At 38.7% G+C, this 22640-nt stretch overlaps 1 protein-coding gene across 1 annotated transcript in view; it reads left to right on the top strand.

Moving 5' to 3' along the window:
- The window catches only part of LOC143746701 (potassium channel subfamily K member 5-like), a 66183-nt gene extending 45556 nt beyond the window's left edge, over positions 1-20627 (top strand). Inside the window, exon 5 of the mRNA XM_077238696.1 lies at positions 17936-20627. Coding sequence (XP_077094811.1) covers positions 17936-18816 — 881 coding nt within the window. The 3' untranslated portion in view covers positions 18817-20627. The remainder of the gene's footprint in view (positions 1-17935) is intronic.
- Positions 20628-22640: the final 2013 nt, after the last annotated feature.

Here is a 22640-nt window from a genome sequence, read left to right as displayed (position 1 = left end):
GCAGCTGGGCCGGACTGTGTATCTCCATCCAGCCTGAAGCACTGTGCTGATCAGCTGTCTCCGGTGTTCACAGACATTTTTAACACCTCACTGGAGACATGCCATGTGCCAGCCTGCTTCAAAGCCTCCACCATCATCCCTGTCCCGAAAAAACCAAGGTCCACAGCACTAAACGACTACAGACCCGTCGCCCTGACCTCTGTGGTTATGAAGTCCTTTGAACGTCTTGTGTTGTCCCACCTAAAATCCATCACAGACCCACTCCTGGACCCCCTGGCCCTTCACTACACCCTCCAGCACCTGGACTCCCCTGGAACCTATGCTAGGATCCTGTTTGTGGATTTCAGCTCTGCTTTCAACACCATCATACCGGCCCTGCTGCAGGACAAGCTCTCTCAGCTGACCGTGCCTGACTCCACCTGTAGGTGGATCACTGACTTCCTGACGGACAGGAAGCAGCAGTGAAGCTGGGGAAACACGTCTCTGATTCCAGGACCATCAGCACCGGATCCCCTCAAGGCTGCATTCTTTCCCCACTTCTCTTCTCCCTGTACACCAACAGCTGCACCTCCAGTCACCAGTCCGTCAAGCTCCTGAAGTTTGCGGACGACACCACCCTCATTGGGCTCATCTCTGGTGGAGATGAGTCCGCCTACAGATGGGAGATCGACCATCTGGTGACCTGGTGCAGCCAGAACAGTCTGGAGCTCAACGCTCTGAAGACAGTGGAGATGGTCGTGGATTTTAGAAAGAGCTCAGCCCCACCCTCCCCCATTATCTTTTGTGACTCCAAAGTCACTGCTGTGGACTCCTTCCGCTTCCTTGGCACCATCATCTCCCGGGACCTCAAGTGGGAGCTGAACATAACCTCATCACCAAAAAGGCCAAGCAGAGGATGTACTTCCTGCGGCAACTGAAGAAGTTCAGCCTGCCATAGACAATGATGGTGCACTACTACAACGCCATCATTGAGTCCATCCTCACCTCCACCATCACCATCTGGTACGCTGTTGCCACCGCCAGGGACAAGGGAAGGCTGCAGCGTATCATTCGCTCTGCAGAGAAGGTGATTGGCTGCAATCTTCCATCACTTCAGGACCTCTACGCCTCCAGGACTCTTGAGGCGAGCAGGAAAGATTGCAGCTGACCCCTCCCACCCCGGACACATACTGTTTCAGTCTCTCCCCTCTGGCAGGAGGCTGCGGTCCATCAGGACCAAAACCTCTCGCCACAAAAACAGTTTCTTCCCATCGGCAGCTAGCCTCCTTAACAAGGGCCGGGTCCCCCACTGACACTCCCCCCTTGCAAATTACTCAAATGTCTCTGCACATGTAAAAACTTTCTTCTCATTTCATGCACAACCTGGCACATTGCACATACTTGTAGTTAATCTTTATTGTTGTATATTTTGTTTGGTCAATTTATATTTCATTTCATATTTATATATATTCCTACATTTATTTATGTCAACTGTATGTTTGTCTACATGTGATCACCTCACGACCAAAGCACTACTTGGCAATAAAGCACCTTCTGATTCTGATTCTATCTCTTGGGAACGTGTTAAGTCATGGCCATGTGATGTGAAGTCATGGCCTCCTGTGTCAACCTGGGATTATCAGAAATTGATATTACAGAAATGAATAGATTATTTTGAATTTAGAATGACAAACAACAGAGTTAAGATATATTACCATATTGTTCTGAATATAAGACATTTGTTTTTTTGTTGGAAATGCATCTGGAAAATGGGGTCATCTTATATAACATATCTTTATATAAATCTTATGATTAAATGGCTAAATATTAACAAGGCATTCACATTCATGCATTAAGTAGATTTACAAATTACTTTAAAGGCTAATACAACTAGTCTGTTACAAATTAATAATTAAAAAATTGACGCAAAGAGTAAAACTCAAGTGTATACACTAATATTATAGAACATTAAAAGACTGATAGTCTTGGTCACCATTAACTATCATTGCATCTTTTTATATTAAATATATTTAATGATGATTGAGATTGAATGCTGAGAACAAAAAAAAGTGTGTTTTTTAAATATACCTCTCGCAGTAGACACTTTATAAAGAAATCTTATCTTTTAACATTAAGGACCGAGAAATATAGCAGATCAATAGCTGTTCTTTTTGATGTAAGCTGAATATTGCAAGAGCAAAGATCTTTGTTTCTTCTTTATATTTTGCATAGCATTGGATGCATGCAAATATAACCGTGTTATTGGAGCAAAACAACTGAGCACCTGTGACTGGTCAATTTGTAGATGTAGAGAACAGCCACATGTGTATCAAAAATGTTCTTTTAGTTAGTATTCGCCCCCCAGCGATGGCCATATGGAGCTGAGATTTGAATATGAAGTTGTTTGCGGAAAAGACGTGCATGTTTCAGGCGATGATGAAAGTTTGTCACGTATATCTGGCTGCGTGTGCTGGAAGAGAAGACAACGTAGGAGATGAGGCAGATGTGCTGGAGTCTTAGGGTGTATTCACACCAGGAAAGTCCGATAGTTCACTTGCTTTGGTCCGGACCAAATAAAAAAATTGTTGTTTTTTTTTGGTACGGTTCGCTTTCACACTGCTCTTTTTTTCAAGTGAACCAAAATTTGTAAACAAAACCACACGTGTGTCGTGCCGACGCGGTGTCATTGGTTGTTGCGTTAAATCTTACCCAGATACAATGGTGCTATTTTCTGATTGGCTAACAACACCAGAGGAGACGCGCTTGATTCCTGCCAGTCCCACAGTGAGAGCGGCGCGGCCAGAGTTTTGGGTGCTGCGGCATATTAAATATATTACAAATAGTTTTTCAGCGTGAGAAATACAATGTGTGGCTGGAGAGCGTGACAAAAGACCGAAATGAGTGACTGTCACGCTCAATGCGTGACACTTGAGAGCCCTGTCACTCCATTCATTCCATTCCAATGATGCACACACGACGCGCAGAAAGACGAGCAACAGTATCGTGTGGCCAGACAGCGCGCCGGAATGGAATGTAGTAGGCTAAAACAGATCACTTTCCCATAACGCAACTCCGACTACGGAAGCCTGTTAACTCAAAGGCGCAGTGCTTTCTTGCAATTGGGTCGGTTCATGTTCACACCGTAAACGAACCGTACCAGAGTTCAGCTGGGTCTCTTCAGCACCTCTTCAGCTGGGTCTCGGTTCGGTTGTTTGGTCCGCACCCGAGTTCGATAATTGCTGTATTCACACCTGCCCAAAAGGTCCGCACCAAGGGGGTAAACGAACTAGAGTTCGATTCAATCGAACCAAACAAGGCAGGTGTGAATACACCCTTAGTGAAACTTAAGAAATTGAGGAACCTGCCCAGTGAAGTAAGATCGGTAACAGAGTCATGGCTTTCCTATCCGATACCCATTTTCCCTGTCACCATCGTCTCGACAATGTTGAGAGGGACCAAACATAAAGGAGTGGTTCACTCAAATCTCTGTTCTGTGAGACGAATTGGGTCAATAGAGCTAAGTGTCATTGCTTCTAATCAGCTTAAGTCGAATACAGTGCATATTGCCTTGATAAATGCACGTTCGGCTGTTAACAAAACATTTTAAATGGCTTTTATGTAACGCATGGATCAGACTTTTCTTTTTACTACTGAGACTCTGTGCTGATATGAGCTCTCTTGCTGAACTCTAGGTGTAATTTAAGGACTTGAGGACTAATTGTCGAGGTGCAATTTTTTATTAATATGATTTAGTGCAAGTTGTTGCATGTTGAAAGTTTCAAAAGTTTTGAAGTTTAATTAATGAAGATTGACCTGCCCTACGTCTCCTAGATACAACAAACATTTTCTTGATGAATTTTAGGAGTTATCTGAGGTTATTCCATCTGCAGATAGGATTTTGATTCTGGGTTATTTTAATATCCATGTTTATTGTCCTTGTAAACCTATGACCCAATAATTTTTTTGAATTTTTTGGTTTATTCTTTTAATGTATCTCAATGTGTCTTTGAACCAACACATGATCATGGTCATACGCTTGATTTTGTGTTTTGTTTGGGAATAAAGATCAAAAACATTTGGGTTGAGGAAATGGCTATTTTGGACCATATGTTTATTAGTTTCAATTTGACAAAGAAATTAATTCCTACCCGATCTCATGGCAATTCATACATATTTTACGTGGTGGCTAATTTGTATGAATTCATACGACCTCACTCATACAATATGTACGATTTAGCAAAAATCAAATTTGTACGAGTTGCCCAATTCATATGAATCTGCACGAATTACCTACCCCTGACCCCGCCCCTAAACCTACCCATCACTATGGTTCAGACAAATCATATGAATTCAAAAATGATGTTAAAGCTGCTAGATTTTCTTTTTTTTATTATTATTATTATACCACAAAATGTAAAATAACCCATTGTTTGCAAATTGCAACCATATAAGGTACTTGGTCCATCTAGTAAAAAATGTTCTTCCTTGTCCAAGGATTTGTTTTTCATTAACAGTTTTTCATTAACAAGGTTGATCTTATAAGGTTGAATATTTCACATTGCTTGAGTAAATTAATTTATTTCCTTAGCTTAGTTGAAAGATACAGGTCCTTCTCAAAAAATTAGCATATTGTGATAAAGTTCATTATTTTCCATAATGTAATGATAAAAATTAAACTTTCATATATTTTAGATTCATTGCACACCAACTGAAATATTTCAGGTGTTTTATTGTTTTAATACTGATGATTTTGGCATACAGCTCATGAAAACCCAAAATTCCTGTCTCAAAAAATTAGCATATTTCATATTTCATATTTCGACCAATAAAAGAAGTGTTTTTAATACAAAAAAAAAAGTCAACCTTCAAATATTTATGTTCAGTTATGCACACAATAGTCAATACTTGGTCGGGAATCTTTTTGCAGAAATGACTGCTTCAATGCGGCGTGGCATGGAGGCAATCAGCCTGTGGCACTGCTGAGGTGTTATGGAGGCCCAGGATGCTTCGATAGCGGCCTTAAGCTCATCCAGAGTGTTGGGTCTTGCGTCTCTCAACTTTCTCTTCACAATATCCCACAGATTCTCTATGGGGTTCAGGTCAGGAGAGTTGGCAGGCCAATTGAGCACAGTAATACCATGGTCAGTAAACCATTTACCAGTGGTTTTGGCACTGTGAGCAGGTGCCAGGTCGTGCTGAAAAATGAAATCTTCATCTCCATAAAGCTTTTCAGCAGATGGAAGCATGAAGTGCTCCAAAATCTCCTGATAGCTAGCTGCATTGGCCCTGCCCTTGATAAAACACAGTGCACTAACACCAGCGGCTGACATGGCACCCCAGACCATCACTGACTGTGGGTACTTGACACTGGACTTCAGGCATTTTGGCATTTCCTTCTCCCCAGTCTTCCTCCAGACTCTGGCACCTTGATTTCCGAATGACATGCAAAACTGAGCAACAGTCCAGTGCTGCTTCTCTGTAGCCCAGGTCAGGCGCTTCTGCCGCTGTTTCTGGTTCAAAAGTGGCTTGACCTGGGGAATGCGGCACCTGTAGCCCATTTCCTGCACACGACATTCTTACCCATGATTGCGGTTTTGAGTAATGAAACAGGCCGGGAGTTTTTAAAAGCCTCAGGAATCTTTTGCAGGTGTTTATAATTAATTAGTTGATTCAGATGATTAGGTTAATAGCTTGTTTAGAGACCCTTTTCATGATATGCTAATTTTTTGAGACAGGAATTTTGGGTTTTCATGAGCTGTATGCCAAAATCATCAGTATTAAAACAATAAAATACCTGAAATATTTCAGTTGGTGTGATGGTTCAGTTTTAGTGTTGGATGATGATATCAAGAAAAAGCCCTTGTAAATAAAGAGATGGTGGTAGGTGTGTTTTTTGACATAGAAAAGGCTTATGATATGATGACAATTCTTTATGAAGCAACAAAACAAGGAACCACAAGAAAGTTGATTTAAGAGTTTTCTATTCAAGTTTAACTCCAGTCATATTACATTACAATTCAGTACATCAATACATTTAATTTCAGGCCCAGAAACATTTACCTTTTAATTACCTCACAACAATAAATGAATGACAGATAAATCAAAGTAAATAATTCAGATAATTAAGACCATGTAATGACTCTTATGCAAGAACAGAAATTAACCAAAATACAATAAGAGGAAAACAGGCAAAAAGGAATTAAACGTTTGCTTACCATGTCACTCATTAAACTACTGGGCCTGAAATTCAGTACACTGCATCACACACAATATTTACAAAATACTTCGGCATCTCAAGCGCCAAAATAAACATAAAAAAAAAAACTTCCTACATCAAAACTCCTCAAAACATACTACCTATAATGCCATGAATCAACGTCTAAGCACAACATAACCGGGTTGAAACATCCAGCTCTCTCTCAAACGCTCCATTTACACGCAAATCACCAAATCGCTCAACACAACTTTCCAATGCTTTTCGAAGTTCAATGAGGAAAACATATTCCTCAAAATATGAATCATAAGCATTAAAACCAGGGAAAGACCGCAGCATTAACACATCAATACAACACGGCTACAACAACAATACTCACAAGCCATCCACTAGTGTGACCACGACCGGGAATAACCCGCGCCTGACAACAAAGGCTAAAGAGCGAGAGAGAGAGAGAGAGAGAAACGCAATCACACTTCCTTAAATAACTTCCCACCTGGTTCCCCGAGTATAGGCTCAACAGCACCCTCCCCAGTACGAAATAGGAAAATACACAATTCATTGACGACTGTCGCAGAGTAGTAATCATTAAGCTGTATGATGCAGGGATTCGGGGAAGAATGATTAAGGACTTTCTGAGGTCATGGTGTATTCTGGTAAGAATAGGAGGGAGCTTTTCTGACTCTGTGTTTGTAAATAATGGGACTCCACAGGGTAGTGTAATCAGCCCAGTCCTGTTCAATATAATGGTTAATAATATGTTTGAGGTAGGAAGTGGATTTCAGCGATCTTTGTTTGCTGATGATGGAGCATTGTGGAAAAGAGGCCGTAATACTGGGTATTTATTTAAACAAATGCAGTGTACTTTGAAAAAGGTGCAGGCTTGGAGTGATAAGTGGGGCTTTAGACTATCATTGACGAAAACAAAGTATATGTTTTTTGGCAGGAAGAGGAATATAGATTATAGTCTAGGTCTTAAGTTGTATGGGGAAACTCTTGAGAGAGTCAGGGTTTTCAAGTTTCTTGGGGTCTGGGTAGATGAAAAGCTAACGTATAAAGAACATCTATGTAGAATGGTGAATAGATGTGGAAAGGTTATTAATAATTTGAGGTGTTTCGCGGGGTGCTCTTGGAGTGCAGACAGGAATCTTATCCTGATGATTTATAAAGCTATGATAAGAATAGTTTTTGATTATGGGTGTCTTGCATATGGATCAGCAGCTAGGTCCACACTTAAGTTAGATGTGGTTCAATCTAGGGCTTTGAGGATATATACTGGGGCATTCCGGACAACGCCGATTCTGTCGCTGCTAGTGGAAGCAGGGGAGGTTCCGCTAAGGCTGCGACGTGCAAAACTGGCATTCAATTACTTTGTAAAAATGAAAAGCTTTGGGTCAGCTCTTCCTTCAGTTTCTTTGTTAGCAGATTGTTGGGAGTTTAGGAAGGGTGAGAGTAGACTTAATAGATATAGTGTTTTACATTCTGTTAAGACATACGCAGAGGAGCTTAAGGTTAATGAAAGGAAAATGGTGCCTTCTGTCTACTGGCCATCTATCCCTCATTGGTTATTCCCTGAGGCTGATGTAGACATATCAATTAAAAATTGAATAAAGGAAGGAAGTGTAGGAAATGTTGCTCACTATGTCCAGGAGCATCTTAGGAAATTATGGAATGGCTACATAGATATTTATACAGATGGATCTAGAGACCCTGAGAGTAAGAAAGTGGGCTTTGGTTTATATGTTCCACATTTTCATGTTAGACAGTGTCATAGACTGCCTGATGGTCTTTCAATCTTTACAGCTGAATTAGTAGCAATCATATGGGCTCTGTGGTGGGTGGAAGAAAGTGGGGTGGAGAAAGCTATCATTTGCTCTGACTCACTATCTGGCTTGATGGCGTAGGGCTGGTCCGAATACCATTTTTTGAGCTTCGAAGCTTCGGTAGTAATGAACATCGAATATTCGAAGCTTCGGCGAGAGGGGGCTGAACATATTCTTTTCACTAATAAAGGCAGGAATCTCTGTGTTGGTCTGTCTTTTTGCATTTTGATTATTTCGAGAACCGTTCATCCAACCGACTTCACAAGGGAGTGCAGTGTTGCATTTGGTGCAATATAGATGGACACGCGAGACGCGACACATTCAGAATTAATAAACTTTTAGTCAGCTACAGAACAGCGCGAGCGGGAAGCAGCGCACCTCACGCGGGCAGGGTTTATATGCTCCGAGAACGGACACTCCACTATGATATAAAACGCACACACACAGGTCTGTTAAATTAAGCAATACTTTTAAGGTAGTCTAATATTTTTCTGACTAACAAATTACTGACACAGTAAAGGGTAGATTTAAATAAAGAAAAACGAAATTTAAATAAAGAAAAAAATTAATTTAAATAAGGAAAAACAAAATTTAAATAAAGAAAAAAATAAATTTAAATAAAGAAAAACGAAACTTAAATAAAGAAAAACGAAACTTAAAGAAAAATGAAATTTAAATAAAGAAAAAACGAAATTTAAATAAAGAAAAATGAAACTTAAATAAAGAAAAAACAAAATTTAAATAAAGAAAAACGAAATTAAGTTCAATTAAAAACGAGATTAATTTAGATTGATAATAACGGGTAAAAGGCTAATACATTTTGTTTCTATTATTCTATTTTCCACAATGTCAAAGCAACGCAGCTTAACCCAAAACACAAGCTCAGGCATGCACTTCAGTCCATACAAACTCCGCTGTTCTGCGCTCTAGCCAGAGAACACTCCCGTTGCAGTTAGGCGTCGGTTCTATTTCTAGCATGCACGCATTTTCCGCGTGGCTCGAGCCGCGCTTGAGACGCGTGTTTCACACAGGCAGTGTGCAAACTCAAACCTGTTAACATGGGAGCTGAAATAAAAACGTACATGCCACACAGCTGAGACGCTCACGCCATGCAGCCAGTGTGTCGCCGGCCTTATTCAAGCGCGAGTGAGAACCGTTTCGCGGGGGATCCCAGGTGTGCAAAAAAAAAAACGAATATTCGAATGTCAAATTTTCAAATCGAATACCAACCCACCGAACGAATATTCGAATATTCTGGTCCAGCCCTATGATGGCGATGGGGGAGAAAGAGGTTAGGGATAGGTTAGATTTGGTCGGGAGATCTTAACAAGGATTTATAGATTGGAGAGGCGGGGGTGTAGTGTGGGTTTCTTGTGGGTTCCAGCACATGTGGGGGTTGAAGGGAATGAGGCTGCTGATGAGGCTGCTAGTGCAAGTTTAGTTAGGGAAAATGTGGAGGTGGAGGTTCCATTTGACAGACTGGAGTGCCGTAGCATCATTAAGGAAAGACTGACACAACAATGGCAGCACGAGTGGTGTCACAACACTAGCGAGAGGAAGTTCTATGAAGTAAAACCATTAGTCAACCCTGGGAATACAATTATCCTGCCTATGATGGATCAGATTAAGTTGGCCCGACTAAGACTGGGTCATTGTGGATTGGCAAGTGGGCGGTTTCTGGTGGGAAAACATAGTCACGTATTAAGTCTGTGGAGTACAGGAGTCTGTCAAGCTTGTCATCTTGTTCTGTCCGAGATATGCTGAGGAAAGGAGACTGTTATTCATTGGTCTAAATGTTCTGGGAGTTGATTTATTCTCTGTTAAAACTCTGATGGGTGATAGTTCCAATTCTCTTTCTGATTGATTAGGACCATTTCACTTCCTAAAGGCCACGGGTCTATATTGGAAAATACAGGTCCTTCTCAAAAAATTGTGATAGTTCATTATTTTCCCTAATGTAATGATAAAAATTAAACTTTCATATATTTTAGATTCATTGCACACCAACTGAAATATTTCAGGTCTTTTATTGTTTTAATACTGATGATTTTGGCATACAGCTCATGAAAACCCAAAATTCCTATCTCAAAAAATTAGCATATTTCATCCGACCAATAAAAGAAGTGTTTTTAAAACACAAAAAAAACGTCAACCTTCAAATAATTATGTTCAGTTATGCACTCCATACTTGATCGGGAATCCTTTTTGCAGAAATGACTGCTTCAATGCGGCGTGGCATGGAGGCAATCAGCCTGTGGCACTGCTGAGGTGTTATGGAGGCCCAGGATGTTTCGATAGCGGCCTTAAGCTCATCCAGAGTGTTGGATCTTGCGTCTCTCAACTTTCTCTTCACAATATCCCACAGATTCAGGGGTTCAGGTCAGGAGAGTTGGCAGGCCAATTGAGCACAGTAATACCATGGTCAGTAAACCATTTACAAGTGGTTTTGGCACTATGAGCAGGTGCCAGGTCGTGCTGAAAAATGAAATCAGATGGAAGCATAAAGTGCTCCAAAATCTCCTGATAGCTAGCTGCATTGACCCTGCCCTTGATAAAACACAGTGGACCAACACCAGCAGCTGACATGGCAACCCAGACCATCACTGACTGTGGGTACTTGACACTGGACTTCAGGCATTTTGGCATTTCCTTCTCCTCAGTCTTCCTCCAGACTCTGGCACCTTGATTTCCGGATGACATGCAAAATTTGCTTTCATCCGAAAAAAGTACTTTGGACCACTGGAGCAACAGTCCAGTGCTGCTTCTCTGTAGCCCAGGTCAGGCGCTTCTGCCGCTGTTTCTGGTTCAAAAGTGGCTTGACCTGGGGAATGTAGCCCACCTGTAGCCCATTTCCTGCACACGCCTGTGCACGTTGGCTCTGGATGTTTCTACTCCAGACTCAGTCCACTGCTTCCGCAGGTCCCCCAAGGTCTGGAATCGGTCCTTCTCCACAATCTTCCTCAGGGTCCGGTCACCTCTTCTCGTTGTGCAGCGTTTTTTGCCACACTTTTTCCTTCCCACAGACTTCCCACTGAGGTGCCTTGATACAGCACTCTGGGAACAGCCTATTTGTTCAGAAATTTCTTTCTGTGTCTTGCTCTCTTGCTTGAGGGTGTCAATGATGGCCTTCTGGACAGCAGTCAGGTCGGCAGTTTTACCTATGATTGCGGTTTTGAGTAATGAAACAGGCTGGGAGTTTTTAAAAGCCTCAGGAATCTTTTGCATGTGTTTAGAGTTAATTAGTTGATTCAGATGATTAGGTTAATAGCTCGTTTAGAGACCCTTTTCATGATATGCTAATTTTTTGAGATAGGAATTTGGGGTTTTCATGAGCTGTTTGCCAAAATCATCAGTATTAAAACAATAAAACACCTGAAATATTTCAGTTGGTGTGCAATGAATCTAAAATATATGAAAGTTTAATTTTTATCATTACATTATGGAAAATAATGAACTTTATCACAATATGCTAATTTTTTGAGAAGGACCTGTATAGGCTAGGAGAGCTAGGCTTGGGCGGTATCCAAATTTTGATACCGTCAAACCTCCTCCGTATTTTACCGGGGTATACGGTATTACCGTGACTAATTAAAAATTATGACATAAGGCTCAGACAGCGTCACCAATCTGTTGGCTTGTGCCTACACCGTTCAGAAACTGAATACCAGATCGGGCAAAAAAAATAAAGGCTTGTCTTTATCACCAGTGGGAGGCAGCAATGCACTAACAGTGCCTTGTCTGCCGGAAAGGAATAGAAGAAGTAGTAAATAAAACTAATCAATGTTATTTAGTTAAACATGATGAAATGTTAGAATATGATCTGTATGTTTTTCTAATGTTGATCTAGCTTACTTAGTCTCATACAACCAACAAACAACCTAACTAACAACATTCAACACATTCAAATGCCATTTAGTGTGATAGTGTAACTGTTAGACCAAGTGAAACAGCGCTGCGTTACCTCAAGTTTAATTCGTCTAATAAACTGACCTGTGTGAGTATTAATTCAGCACTTTCGTTTAGTTCAGTAGAATGAAATGTCCTTATTCCTTTATATCCGCGGGACTCCCCGTGTGGCGCTGGTATACGTCTAGCAATCGTGCCCTGCTTTATCACAGTCATGGTAAAAACATCAATGTATTCACTCATCCATAAAAGATCCACCAGCTTGACGACAAGATCCATAATTCCGCTTAATGCAGAATATACGTCATCAATATACGCCTTTGTTATTGTAAGAGGTTAGTGACCCCTGGTGGCGAAAAATCCTGCATATTGTACCTTTAATGGGGTCGTCGACATTATTAGTCCTAGTATTTTATCGATTATTAATAGCCTTTTATTTTATGACACTGAGCCATCATATGGGAAGCATGCCACTGTTGAACCAGTTTACAAAAGGCGATCCTGGATCCACAGGATTTTAAAAACTTCAGGCCTATTTCACAACTTCCTTGTTAGGTTTTTTTTTATAATAACATCTTAAAGACGTTCATAAACAAGGTTCAAGTTTTTTTGTTTTTTTTGTTTTTTACTGGAAGTAATGTTATGTATATTTTTCAGTCAGGATTAAGGACTAAACCTAGCACAGAATCATTTTTATTGAAGGTTGATATTTTGAATGGACTCCGGGAAAGGTGTTGCTTTAATGTTGTTAGATTTGAGCATAGCCTGTGATACCATAGATCACTTTTTTTTAATAGAGCCTTAGAGATTATGTAGGTATCAAGGGTGTGGCCTTTAAATAGTTTGCTGCTTATCTGCAGGATAGGACATGCTCAGTTAAGATTGTAAACTGTTTCTGCATCAGCAACTATCTCTTGGGGGCTCCCAACTCTGTTCCCTTTCTATAATAAATATTACTAATAATAATTCATTACATTTATATAGCGCTTTTCTGGGTATTCAAAACGCTTCACATTAGGCTTGGGCGGTATCCAAATTTTGATACCGTCAAACCTCCTCCCTATTTTACCGGGGTATACGGTATTACCGTGACTAATTAAAAATTATGACATAAGGCTCAGACAGCGTCACCAAACTGTTGGCTTTTGCCTACACCGTTCAGAAACTGAATACCAGATCGGGCAAAAAAAATAAAGGCCAACCCATGCACGTTGTGTCTGATCCCGGCTGACGGCATTAAATGTAATATGGGCCATAGCCCTATTTAGACTCGACTATTTTTAATACGTGGGCCGTTATAATATGGTGGCGCCAAATAATTTTTTAACCCAGGTGCTGAGGGGGTGGTAGATATAAATACTATTTATAAATGAACAAAAATGGGACAATTAATAATATTTAATTATTTTAATTATGACAATTGTATTCATTTTATTAATTAATTTAAATTAAATTAACAAGCAACAAGCAACAAGTGCATTTGTAAATCCGGTGACACGCGTCCATTGATTTTTATTAAAACAACTTTTCTGTCAGTGCTGCAAAGATTAAGTTGACGATCGCCATCTCCTAGTGAACGCGCATATATAGAGAGAAATGCAAATCATGGATTACATAATCAGAAGGTATAGGCTAGCTTTTTTCTTTTCGTTTTGAATTGTTTCGTTTAAAGAAATTGACGATTGATATCTCCGTATGAACGCGCCTATAGAGAGAAATGCACATCATGGATTAATCAGAGAGTATGCTGCCTATATTTGTTTTCCTTTTGAATTGTTTCGTTTAAAGAAATTGACAAATCGCCATCTCCATAGTGAACGATAGAGAGAAATGCACATCATGGATTACATATCAGAGAGTAGGCTAGCCTATTTCTTTTCGTTTTGAATAGTTTCATTTAATTTGATGATCGCCATTTCCGTATGAACGCGCATTGAGAGAAATGCACATCATGGATTAAATAATCAGCGAGTGGCCTATTTCTTTTCGTTTTGAATTGTTTCGTTTAATGAAATGTCAAGCTTTATTTAGATATAGGCCTATCTGTCATGTCTGTGAGACATACACTGAGTTTCGTTAATTTATGATGAGATTTCAGTGCAAGTGACCGCGGCGCGACAGCGCACGATCATGTCATGATTATGTTGTCTGCTATATTTGATTCTTATTTATTATTGGTTGATAAAAAAATATTAAAATTAAGATACAATTTATACAAAATGAAATTCACTTTAAAGGCCTTTTACAAAATGAAACTTAATTAAGTGGTCAATGACTGACTCCCGATGCATCCCATCTTACTCGTGCTGTTCAGTTTTCATTATCAACGTAAAAAAAATAACATTATAATATTTTAACAAATAAAAACTAATGCGCTTATTAAATGAACTCGGGGCAAAATGCATCCTCGCAGCAGTGAGTGGGTGGTTGTTTCGGAGATGCGACATTAGGTTAGAGGTGTTTCCATCTCTTGCGGTCACCTTTTTTATTGCAACATTTACAAATTGGCTCGTCAGTATTTACCGCCTCTCCCTTCTCTCTCTCTCTCTTTCTCCTCCACACTGTCACTTGATGACAACTACATAAGCATTTTTAGGCATTGAATAAAATATATTTTATATTATATATAAGTGCCGGTAATGACGGTATTGAAACTGATATTTTAAGACCCCGCGGTATACGATATTACCGTAATACCGCCCAACCCTACTTCACATATGGAAGGGGGAATCTCCTCAAACACCACCAATGAGCAGTATATATGTCCAATATATATGCTGCCCACTGATCTATATAGAATGACTGGATAGCTCATGACGTTTTAAACTGCCATCAGGCTGTGAAGCCACCGGAAGTGTTCGAGCGGCCATCTTACGATTCCCTACGTTCCCTACCAGCAGAGGGCTCCAACGGCCGTAATACAGATTTTGCTAGCTCTGACGGCACTTTTAAGATGACTCGCTGTGCAGCATACAAATGTCAAACGACGTTCACAAAAGGATGTAGAAAAACTGCCCACAGGTTGTAATCCAAACCCTATAAGTAGTAATTTAGATGTACAATTGTGGCTATTCCTGTTTTTTTCTCCGAGGCAAGAGTAAGTTAATGCTTCTGCAAAAAACAAAAAACAAAAACGATAAAACATTCAACAGTAGCCTATAAGAAACCTCCGAGCAGCAATAATCACAAGTGTCCAATAGCGACACCCTTTGACAGCTTAAAAAATATCTTCGTAAAAAGTTTTTTTTTTTAGCGTTACTTGACACTGATCTAACGTTATATAATGATGTCATTATCAGTTAACATTACTTACATTTACCCATAAAATGTGTGCATTTTCTGAACATGTACTTGCTACACACTTTTAACAAACTACTGATCTATAAAAAACAATGAGAAAGAGCAATATTTTAAGTACATATAGGATTTTTTTCTATAGTGACAAATCTTTGTTTTATTTGATTGTTAAAATTGTTAATTTGCCATTTGAAGATTAATAGCTCTAAACAAGTGATGTTAAAAACTGTCAAACCATGTGCTTAATGTGTAGATAAAAACTTTATTTGGCTTATTGTGTACAACTTTGTAGATTTCCAAAAGATCCTGTCAGGAGGAGAGAATGGGTGGTAAAGCTCTGGAGGCAAAACTTCAGCAACGTAATTTAGGTATTCTGATCAAATTTTTTTTATTACAATATAATAATTCGTTGTTACGATAACTTATTTGTCCCCTCGTTTTAATAAATCGTGGACACGGTGAACTTATTCCCTCCCTCATTTTGATTTAACGAATTACAACGTGGCAACAATACAGTAAAACGACGGAACAAATTAGTTAAACGTGCTGAGGTACTATTAATTCGTGGCCACGAAACAATATTCATCTGAATATTCACCAATTCACAAAAATATAGGACTTTATATTCTAAGCATTCACCATTTAATTAATAGTGTCATCATCTTTATGCACCAACTGTTTTTCTTACCTGTTAAGATAACTCTTCAGTGAAGGCCGAGTCCCGTCTCATACCGTCCATGCCGAGTCCGACTAGCTTCTTCATTCAAAGGACAAATCACAAAATAAAAACACGTCATTACCGCCTCCTGCTGTTAGCCTAGAGTCTAGACAGACACTGTCCACGCTCCTCTCTACAGTATCAAAGCAATTTTTAATAAGCAGGAATCATTTTCGACTTTAAACAAATATCCATTTAAATGGTTAGGGTGTTTGCGTTGTAAAAATGTACAGGGAGACTCTGTAGTCGTGAAAGCATATTTTTTTCAGTTGTGAAAATTGTCTACTGAAACCTATTCTTTCAAACAAGGATTTGGAGACTGTTGTTGTGCTTGCTTTCATTTCCACATGGCTGGATTATTGTAATGATTTATACTTGGGCATAAATGAAGCCTTGGTAGCACATCTTCAGTATATGTCCAAAATGCTGCAGCGAGACTTTTGACTAATACCAGGAAAAGGGATCATACCTGTGCTCTTCATTGGTTATCTGTAAAAAAACAAAATACAATACAAGTTGTTAATGTTTGTTTACAAAGCACTGCGTGATCAGGCTCCAAAGAGGCATAGAGGAGATCGCACTTTTACTGTTGCAGCTTCTGCACTTTGGAATGAACTGTCCTCAAGTATGGACACTTTCAAAAGTGATCTAATGAGTGACTTATTATTTGTCTGGCTTTTGGCGCTTCATTAGGTATGATAAATGTGAGTGATTTGCTGTATGATGGATGACTTGATTGTGATTTATTGTTATTTTATGTTTGTAATAATTTTAGAGTTCTATGCCATTTATGTACATCACTTAGCTCAAATTGTATTTATAAATCACTTTCAAAACCATAAGAATGGACCAAACTGAGTTGAGTTGATTTGCACAACTTTCATTGCATAAAGTTACATACTGATTTGGAGATGCGCAAAATATTTCCATTACTTACCATTTTTCATACGAGTGTGTGAATGTTTTGCACCATATTCACTGCAGCAACAGTAGCAAGATGTGAGTCTATGGGTTTCATAATTTGTGATTCATAAAATAGAATTTGTCCACCTGCAATTAAGAATTTAATTAGACTTACTGTTGTTGTATTTGTGGGAGAGAGAAAGAGAAAAAAAAACTGTTTGAGTATCTTTGCAACTCCTAAAAAAAGGTATCTGCGACTTCAAATTTACTGATACACGTGGTATTCTCTACAACTACAAATTCCACTGTCTCAGGTGCTCCGTTGTTTTGTTCCAGTAATACCTTAAAAGAACATGGTGGTACTAGTAGTCAGCAAAAGCAGAGAGGTTGGTGTGTTGTAGGACTGGAATAGACGTCTGTCCAGGCTGACACGTTTAGGCCAACAGTTGTTTTTGATGCTTTCAACTGGGGCTTCCAGAATATCTGCAATAAAAATAGTATAGTTCAATAACAGTCGGACCCATTTCAAAGTATCACATCTGGTATAACAGTGTCATTCCAGGTTCAATTTAAGTTAAGCTCAATCCACTACATTTGTGGCATAATATTGGCACACTTTTTTTTTATTTTGACTTAACATGACATTTTGTAAGAAGTCCAGTGACTGAGAGCATGAGTTTGAAAATCACATTTCATTGGTTCAGACTCATGCCATTGAGAATTTATGAATATTCACATAGTTGGAATGCTGTGCTTTAAAACGATGCCAAACTTGTGCTGAGAGTGGCAGTCGTCAAGAAGCGAGCAGAGAAAAAATGAATTTTTTTGGACAAAGGAAAGGTACTCCTCTCAGAAAACGTACAAAAAAGATACTTTTAGATGTGTAATCGCTATTTGGAGCATTGGAATTGTTAGAGGATGGCTTAATTAACTAATTTTTGTGAAAACCATCTACCAAAACTGGCCCTGTAAATCGTAATTTGCCAACATCAAAACTCCAACATTGAAACTAAATGAAATCACTTCAATGTTTTTTTTTGTGATTGTGATTTATCATCTTGCAAACTTTTTTCTCTTTATCTGTATTTTGTGTAGGTGTTGATCCCAATGCTGACTACCCTTCTCTCTATCGCTACTTTGTGGAGGTGTGGATATATCTTGGTCTGGCATGGCTCTCCCTTTTCTTCAATTGGAAGGTGCGCATGGTTGTGGAGGCACACAAAGCTCTAAAGAAGCGCCGTATGAAGCGCAAACTTTCTCTGGATGAGTTACAGTGCATCAAGGAAAGTCACAAGACCCTACACCTGCCTCCAACCCCTAATGAAGTCAACATCTTCAGTTTCATGACCAAGAAAAAAACAGATATCTGCTTAGTCAAGCAGATAGGTGTCGAGAAGGAAGGAGAAGATCAACGTGTCAGCTCCAATACTGGTAGCAAGAATAAAGCTCCAAACCGCTCAAAGAGCTGCTGTGATTCTCTTTCAGTAAAAGGAAATTCCATCCTCAGTCTAGACCGCTCCCCTCGACAGAAGCGCCGCTATAGCTTCAGTGACAGAGTTGCTGTAGCCTTCTCAAAATCCAAGGGTTACCTTCTTAACAAAGAGGAATGTCTTCTCATGAATGAAATGCATGGGGGAGGAGAGTATGAGAATCAATTGGACAAGGAGGTAGGAGAGAACCAAGGTCTTGAACCTGCAGGCTGCAGTATTGGCCGGATCACGTCGGACTCCAAAGTTAACCATTTTCCCAATGCTAACATCACCTTCATTGATGAGGAGAATTTGCTAAACAACAACCTGGGGGATGATGATAATGACTTTATGCCTAAATTCTCAGCTTCAGATGAGACAGATTTCAGAGCGGAACAGGGCTCAATATCTGAGACCCCTGTATTCACCAGAGATGGGTCAGACCATGACCACTCCAATGAGCAGCTGGTGGAAGAGTATTCCAAAGAGGACAATACTGACATTTGATCCGGTCTCATAATAGTATTTGGTCTTCTGTCTTAAACCTTAGTAAAGTGTTTTTTTTTTTTGTTTTTTTTTCATGGACTTGAATTGGTGTAAACTAATTATTACTCACAACCCCTTTCCATCTGTCTTCCAATGTGAGCAGACTTATACAAGTTTAATGTGATTTTACAAATTATAATTTCTGTTGTTTTTTAAGGATTTTGCAAGTGGAACAACAGACTTAAGTCTTACTTTGAACTGACATTTAAAATTAAAAAAGCTGTTGGCCTTTAGACTTATAGAGATGTATATCAATAGCTGACTTTTGCATTGGCTCTAGACTTGATTAGGTTTTTATTTATTGTATAGCAAATAAATAAAAATAGACAATTTAGGTTCTACCTAAACTGTCTGGTTCACAATGAATCTGAGACTCCTGCAGTTCAGTTCACTGACAATATAGATTATAGATAGAAATCAGATAGATTAAGATGTTTGCATGGTTTTTTCACCACATTGGTGATTTTATTTTTAAGATGAAAAGAAAAAAAAAGCTTAATCCTTATTGGATGTTAAACCAAATATGTTATCTTCCATTTTAGCCTGAAATGTTGTTTTTGGGTAACCATATTGGCCTGATGTTTTAACTTGGGATTTATTTAAAATGGTATGTCATAATTTGACCTTTTTTTTTTTTTTTACTTTTTTTTTATTCTTTTGTTTATGCAGACATTGTTTTATTGTTCCTGAAATGTGCTGTTAACTCCTATCCAAAGATCATCTCAATATTTATGGTTTTCTGTACTGTCAATACAATGAGATGATCTACACTAAAATACTCTATCAGGCTCCCTCAATGTGTCACTGTCAAGTAGATAATAGTTGAATCAGTCAACATTAAAAATGAGAAACAAATTGTTATTTCAGTGTTAGTTTTACTAACATAACCACCGTTTGGTGTCTTACTCATTTGTTGACATGGTAGTTCAGTGTTGAGATGAAACCAGCATACTGACAAAATAACCATTTTAATACATAAGCAAAAAAGAAAGAAAGATCCTGGTTGTGGTTCCCTATGCTGAGCTCTAGCCATGTGTGTTCTCACACTGTCCTCTAGCGTCATGCTACTGAGTGCCCCTGGTGTGTATAGCTGCATCCTGAGCCCGTTTCCTGTTTGTATTTCAAGTGTTATAGGAGTGATCTCTCTTAATCTCCTTTTCGCTTTCTTTAAAAAGGGTGTTGTTTTTTTTTACTTCATGTATGCATTGAAATATGCATTCTACTTTGTCTTCTAATATTCAGTGCTGTGCATGTCATGTAAGTACATTTTGCACCAATTTGCATTTCTTCTAATGAGGCCCTTTAATGTTGTCTTTTATGGTGTTACTATCAAACTTTTGTTATAGGCCCACCCCTGTTTTCTCAGTAGTAACCATCCCTGTTGGTCTCGTAGTCTCAGTTTAATTATCTATGAGCTAAATGGCATGAATAGCCTTGGCCAGTGATGTAAATTCTGGTTGTCTAACTAATCTTAAAAACCAATACCATGACTTGACTGGTTAACCTATTCATAGTGCAAATGTTCACCCCATTCTTTCACAGAAAAAGTAAGAACATTAACCTTTACATCACTTGGATAAAAAATGAAAAGCACTTTCTCTATTCTCCATGTTATGTTTTGAATTTCCTGAACTTTGTAATGCTATATTTCCATATTGTAATTGTTCTCTGGTGGTGCTACTTAACTCTGTTTAGATGAGCTCTGTATGGATTTGAATGTTGGACTAAATCAGAATTTTCCATTTGAAATAAAAAAAATTGATTTCTGCCTTGTTCTTTTCCCCTCTCTCATCTTTGAGCTGTGGTTTCTTGAAGACACTTGTACTTAAATGAAGCTAAATTTCTTTGAAAGGAAATGTTAAAAAATGCATAACATTTTTTGTGTATTTTCTTGAATTATACGCCAGCCTAAATTAAAAAATATGTTTGTTTTGCTGAGATTATGATCAGTAGATATAAAACGTCTACACACCCCAGTTAAAACTATGAAAGCCTGTTTCCGCCACAAAATAAAAAGGAAGTTGTGACTTTTTAGCTCACAATTTTGACTTTTTATCCCAGAATTGCGTGATGTAAAGTCGAAATTGCAACTTTATATCTCACAATTCTGATCCCAGACACATGTCTTTAATAATCCACATAGAGAAAGATGAAGGAAGGCAAAGCAACAACCGTTAAACAATAAGACCGGCCAACTAAGAACAGAAACAAGAACTTGAATACAAAAGACAGACCGAGTTAATTAATAACACACAGCTGTACATAATGACGAATCAAATCAGTAACCATAGTAACTAATCAGGAAACTGACAGGCAGGAATAAAGCAAAGACAGGAAAACAAACTCAAACTGAACACAACTGAGACAGTCAAGTCATTATTACATACAGCGCTTTTAACAAAGTAGATTGTTTCAAAGCAGCTTTACAGAGATAAACATCATTTAAGGTAACAGAGATTGGTTTGGTTTTGTAGTGGTTCTTGAATGTTTTTTCCAGCTAAAGTTAGTTTTGATTGATTCACTTCCGTTGAAATGATAATTTGTTATTAAATAGGGGCCGCTAAGACGACACCGTTCTCTCTAAACAGACTTTAAACACGAACCTATGATAAATGCTGATGGCGTTCAGATGCGCATTAAGAATTGATTCTACAGTTATGTGCGTTTGAATATATGAGTGCAGGTTTGTAATTCCCTACAAACCATGCCTAAACAAACTACTTGCTTTGCCTTTAAATTTTTTTGTCCTTTAAATTTTTTTGTCTTTAGAAATAAAATAACATCAACTCAAACAGACAGTGAAGGGGAAACAACAGACATATTACCAATAATTTTACAATATGAAAGGAGGAGAAGAAAATAAACATAGAAAAGAAAAAATAAAATAAATAAAAAGAATAATTCCTTTATATAGTCCAATATCTTGGAAGAAAAACATTGCCATGCATCAATGGTACTAGGTTTAGCCTTGTTAATTCTTGCTGTAGTGCATTCACAAGTCACTATTTTGTGGAGGCTATGAATCCAATATGTTTCTGCACACGTGTGGAGTAAACCAGTTCTGTATTATAGTCTTCTTTGCAGCTGTAAACCCAGCAAACAACATTCTTTTTTGCAATGAACTTATCAAGGAGTCAGAGTCATCATTGAGAAGACATAAACCTGGATTAGACATGTAGTCCATTTGTAACAAGGAGGACAAAACCAAGTTTACATTAGCCAGTAAACTTAGGTTGACAACAATTGGACACTCCCAGAACATATGAAGAAAAGTACCTGACGATACAGTGTTACAGATATGGCAGTTATAAGTTGATTGCAGTTTCATTTTGAACCTCTTGTAAGGGGTTATGTATGCTCTATGTATGACTTTGAAATGGATAAGACGATGAGCCAGGTTTTTAGAAATTAAGATTAGATTAGACCACACCCTCTCCCAGTCGACAGATACATTAAAATCAGATAATTCATCCTTCCAGATAGATTTAATAGAAAGAGGCTTTGCAACGCGATCATTAAGTTTACTATATATTAACGAAACAGAAGGCCGACCAGAGGATGGTGCGATCCAATCCCACATAGGGTGGGAAGAAATGGGGGATGCCCAGGGAACTCCATATGCCTTGAGAACCGAGCGTAGCTGAAAAAAGACAAAATATGAGGATGCTGGTAAACAAAACTTAGTTCTTAGTTCTTGAAGTGCGCAGAGTCCCTGGTTATCAAATAGGTCGCTGCATGAGTTTATGCCCAATGAAGACCAAGAAGGCTGGACAAATGGCTGATTT

Source organism: Siphateles boraxobius, unplaced genomic scaffold (assembly GCF_051911475.1).
Source record: "Siphateles boraxobius isolate OS27281-9 unplaced genomic scaffold, OSU_SipBor_1 22, whole genome shotgun sequence".
Lineage (NCBI taxonomy): Eukaryota > Metazoa > Chordata > Actinopteri > Cypriniformes > Leuciscidae > Siphateles > Siphateles boraxobius.
This window is presented reverse-complemented; position numbering and strand designations above follow the sequence as displayed.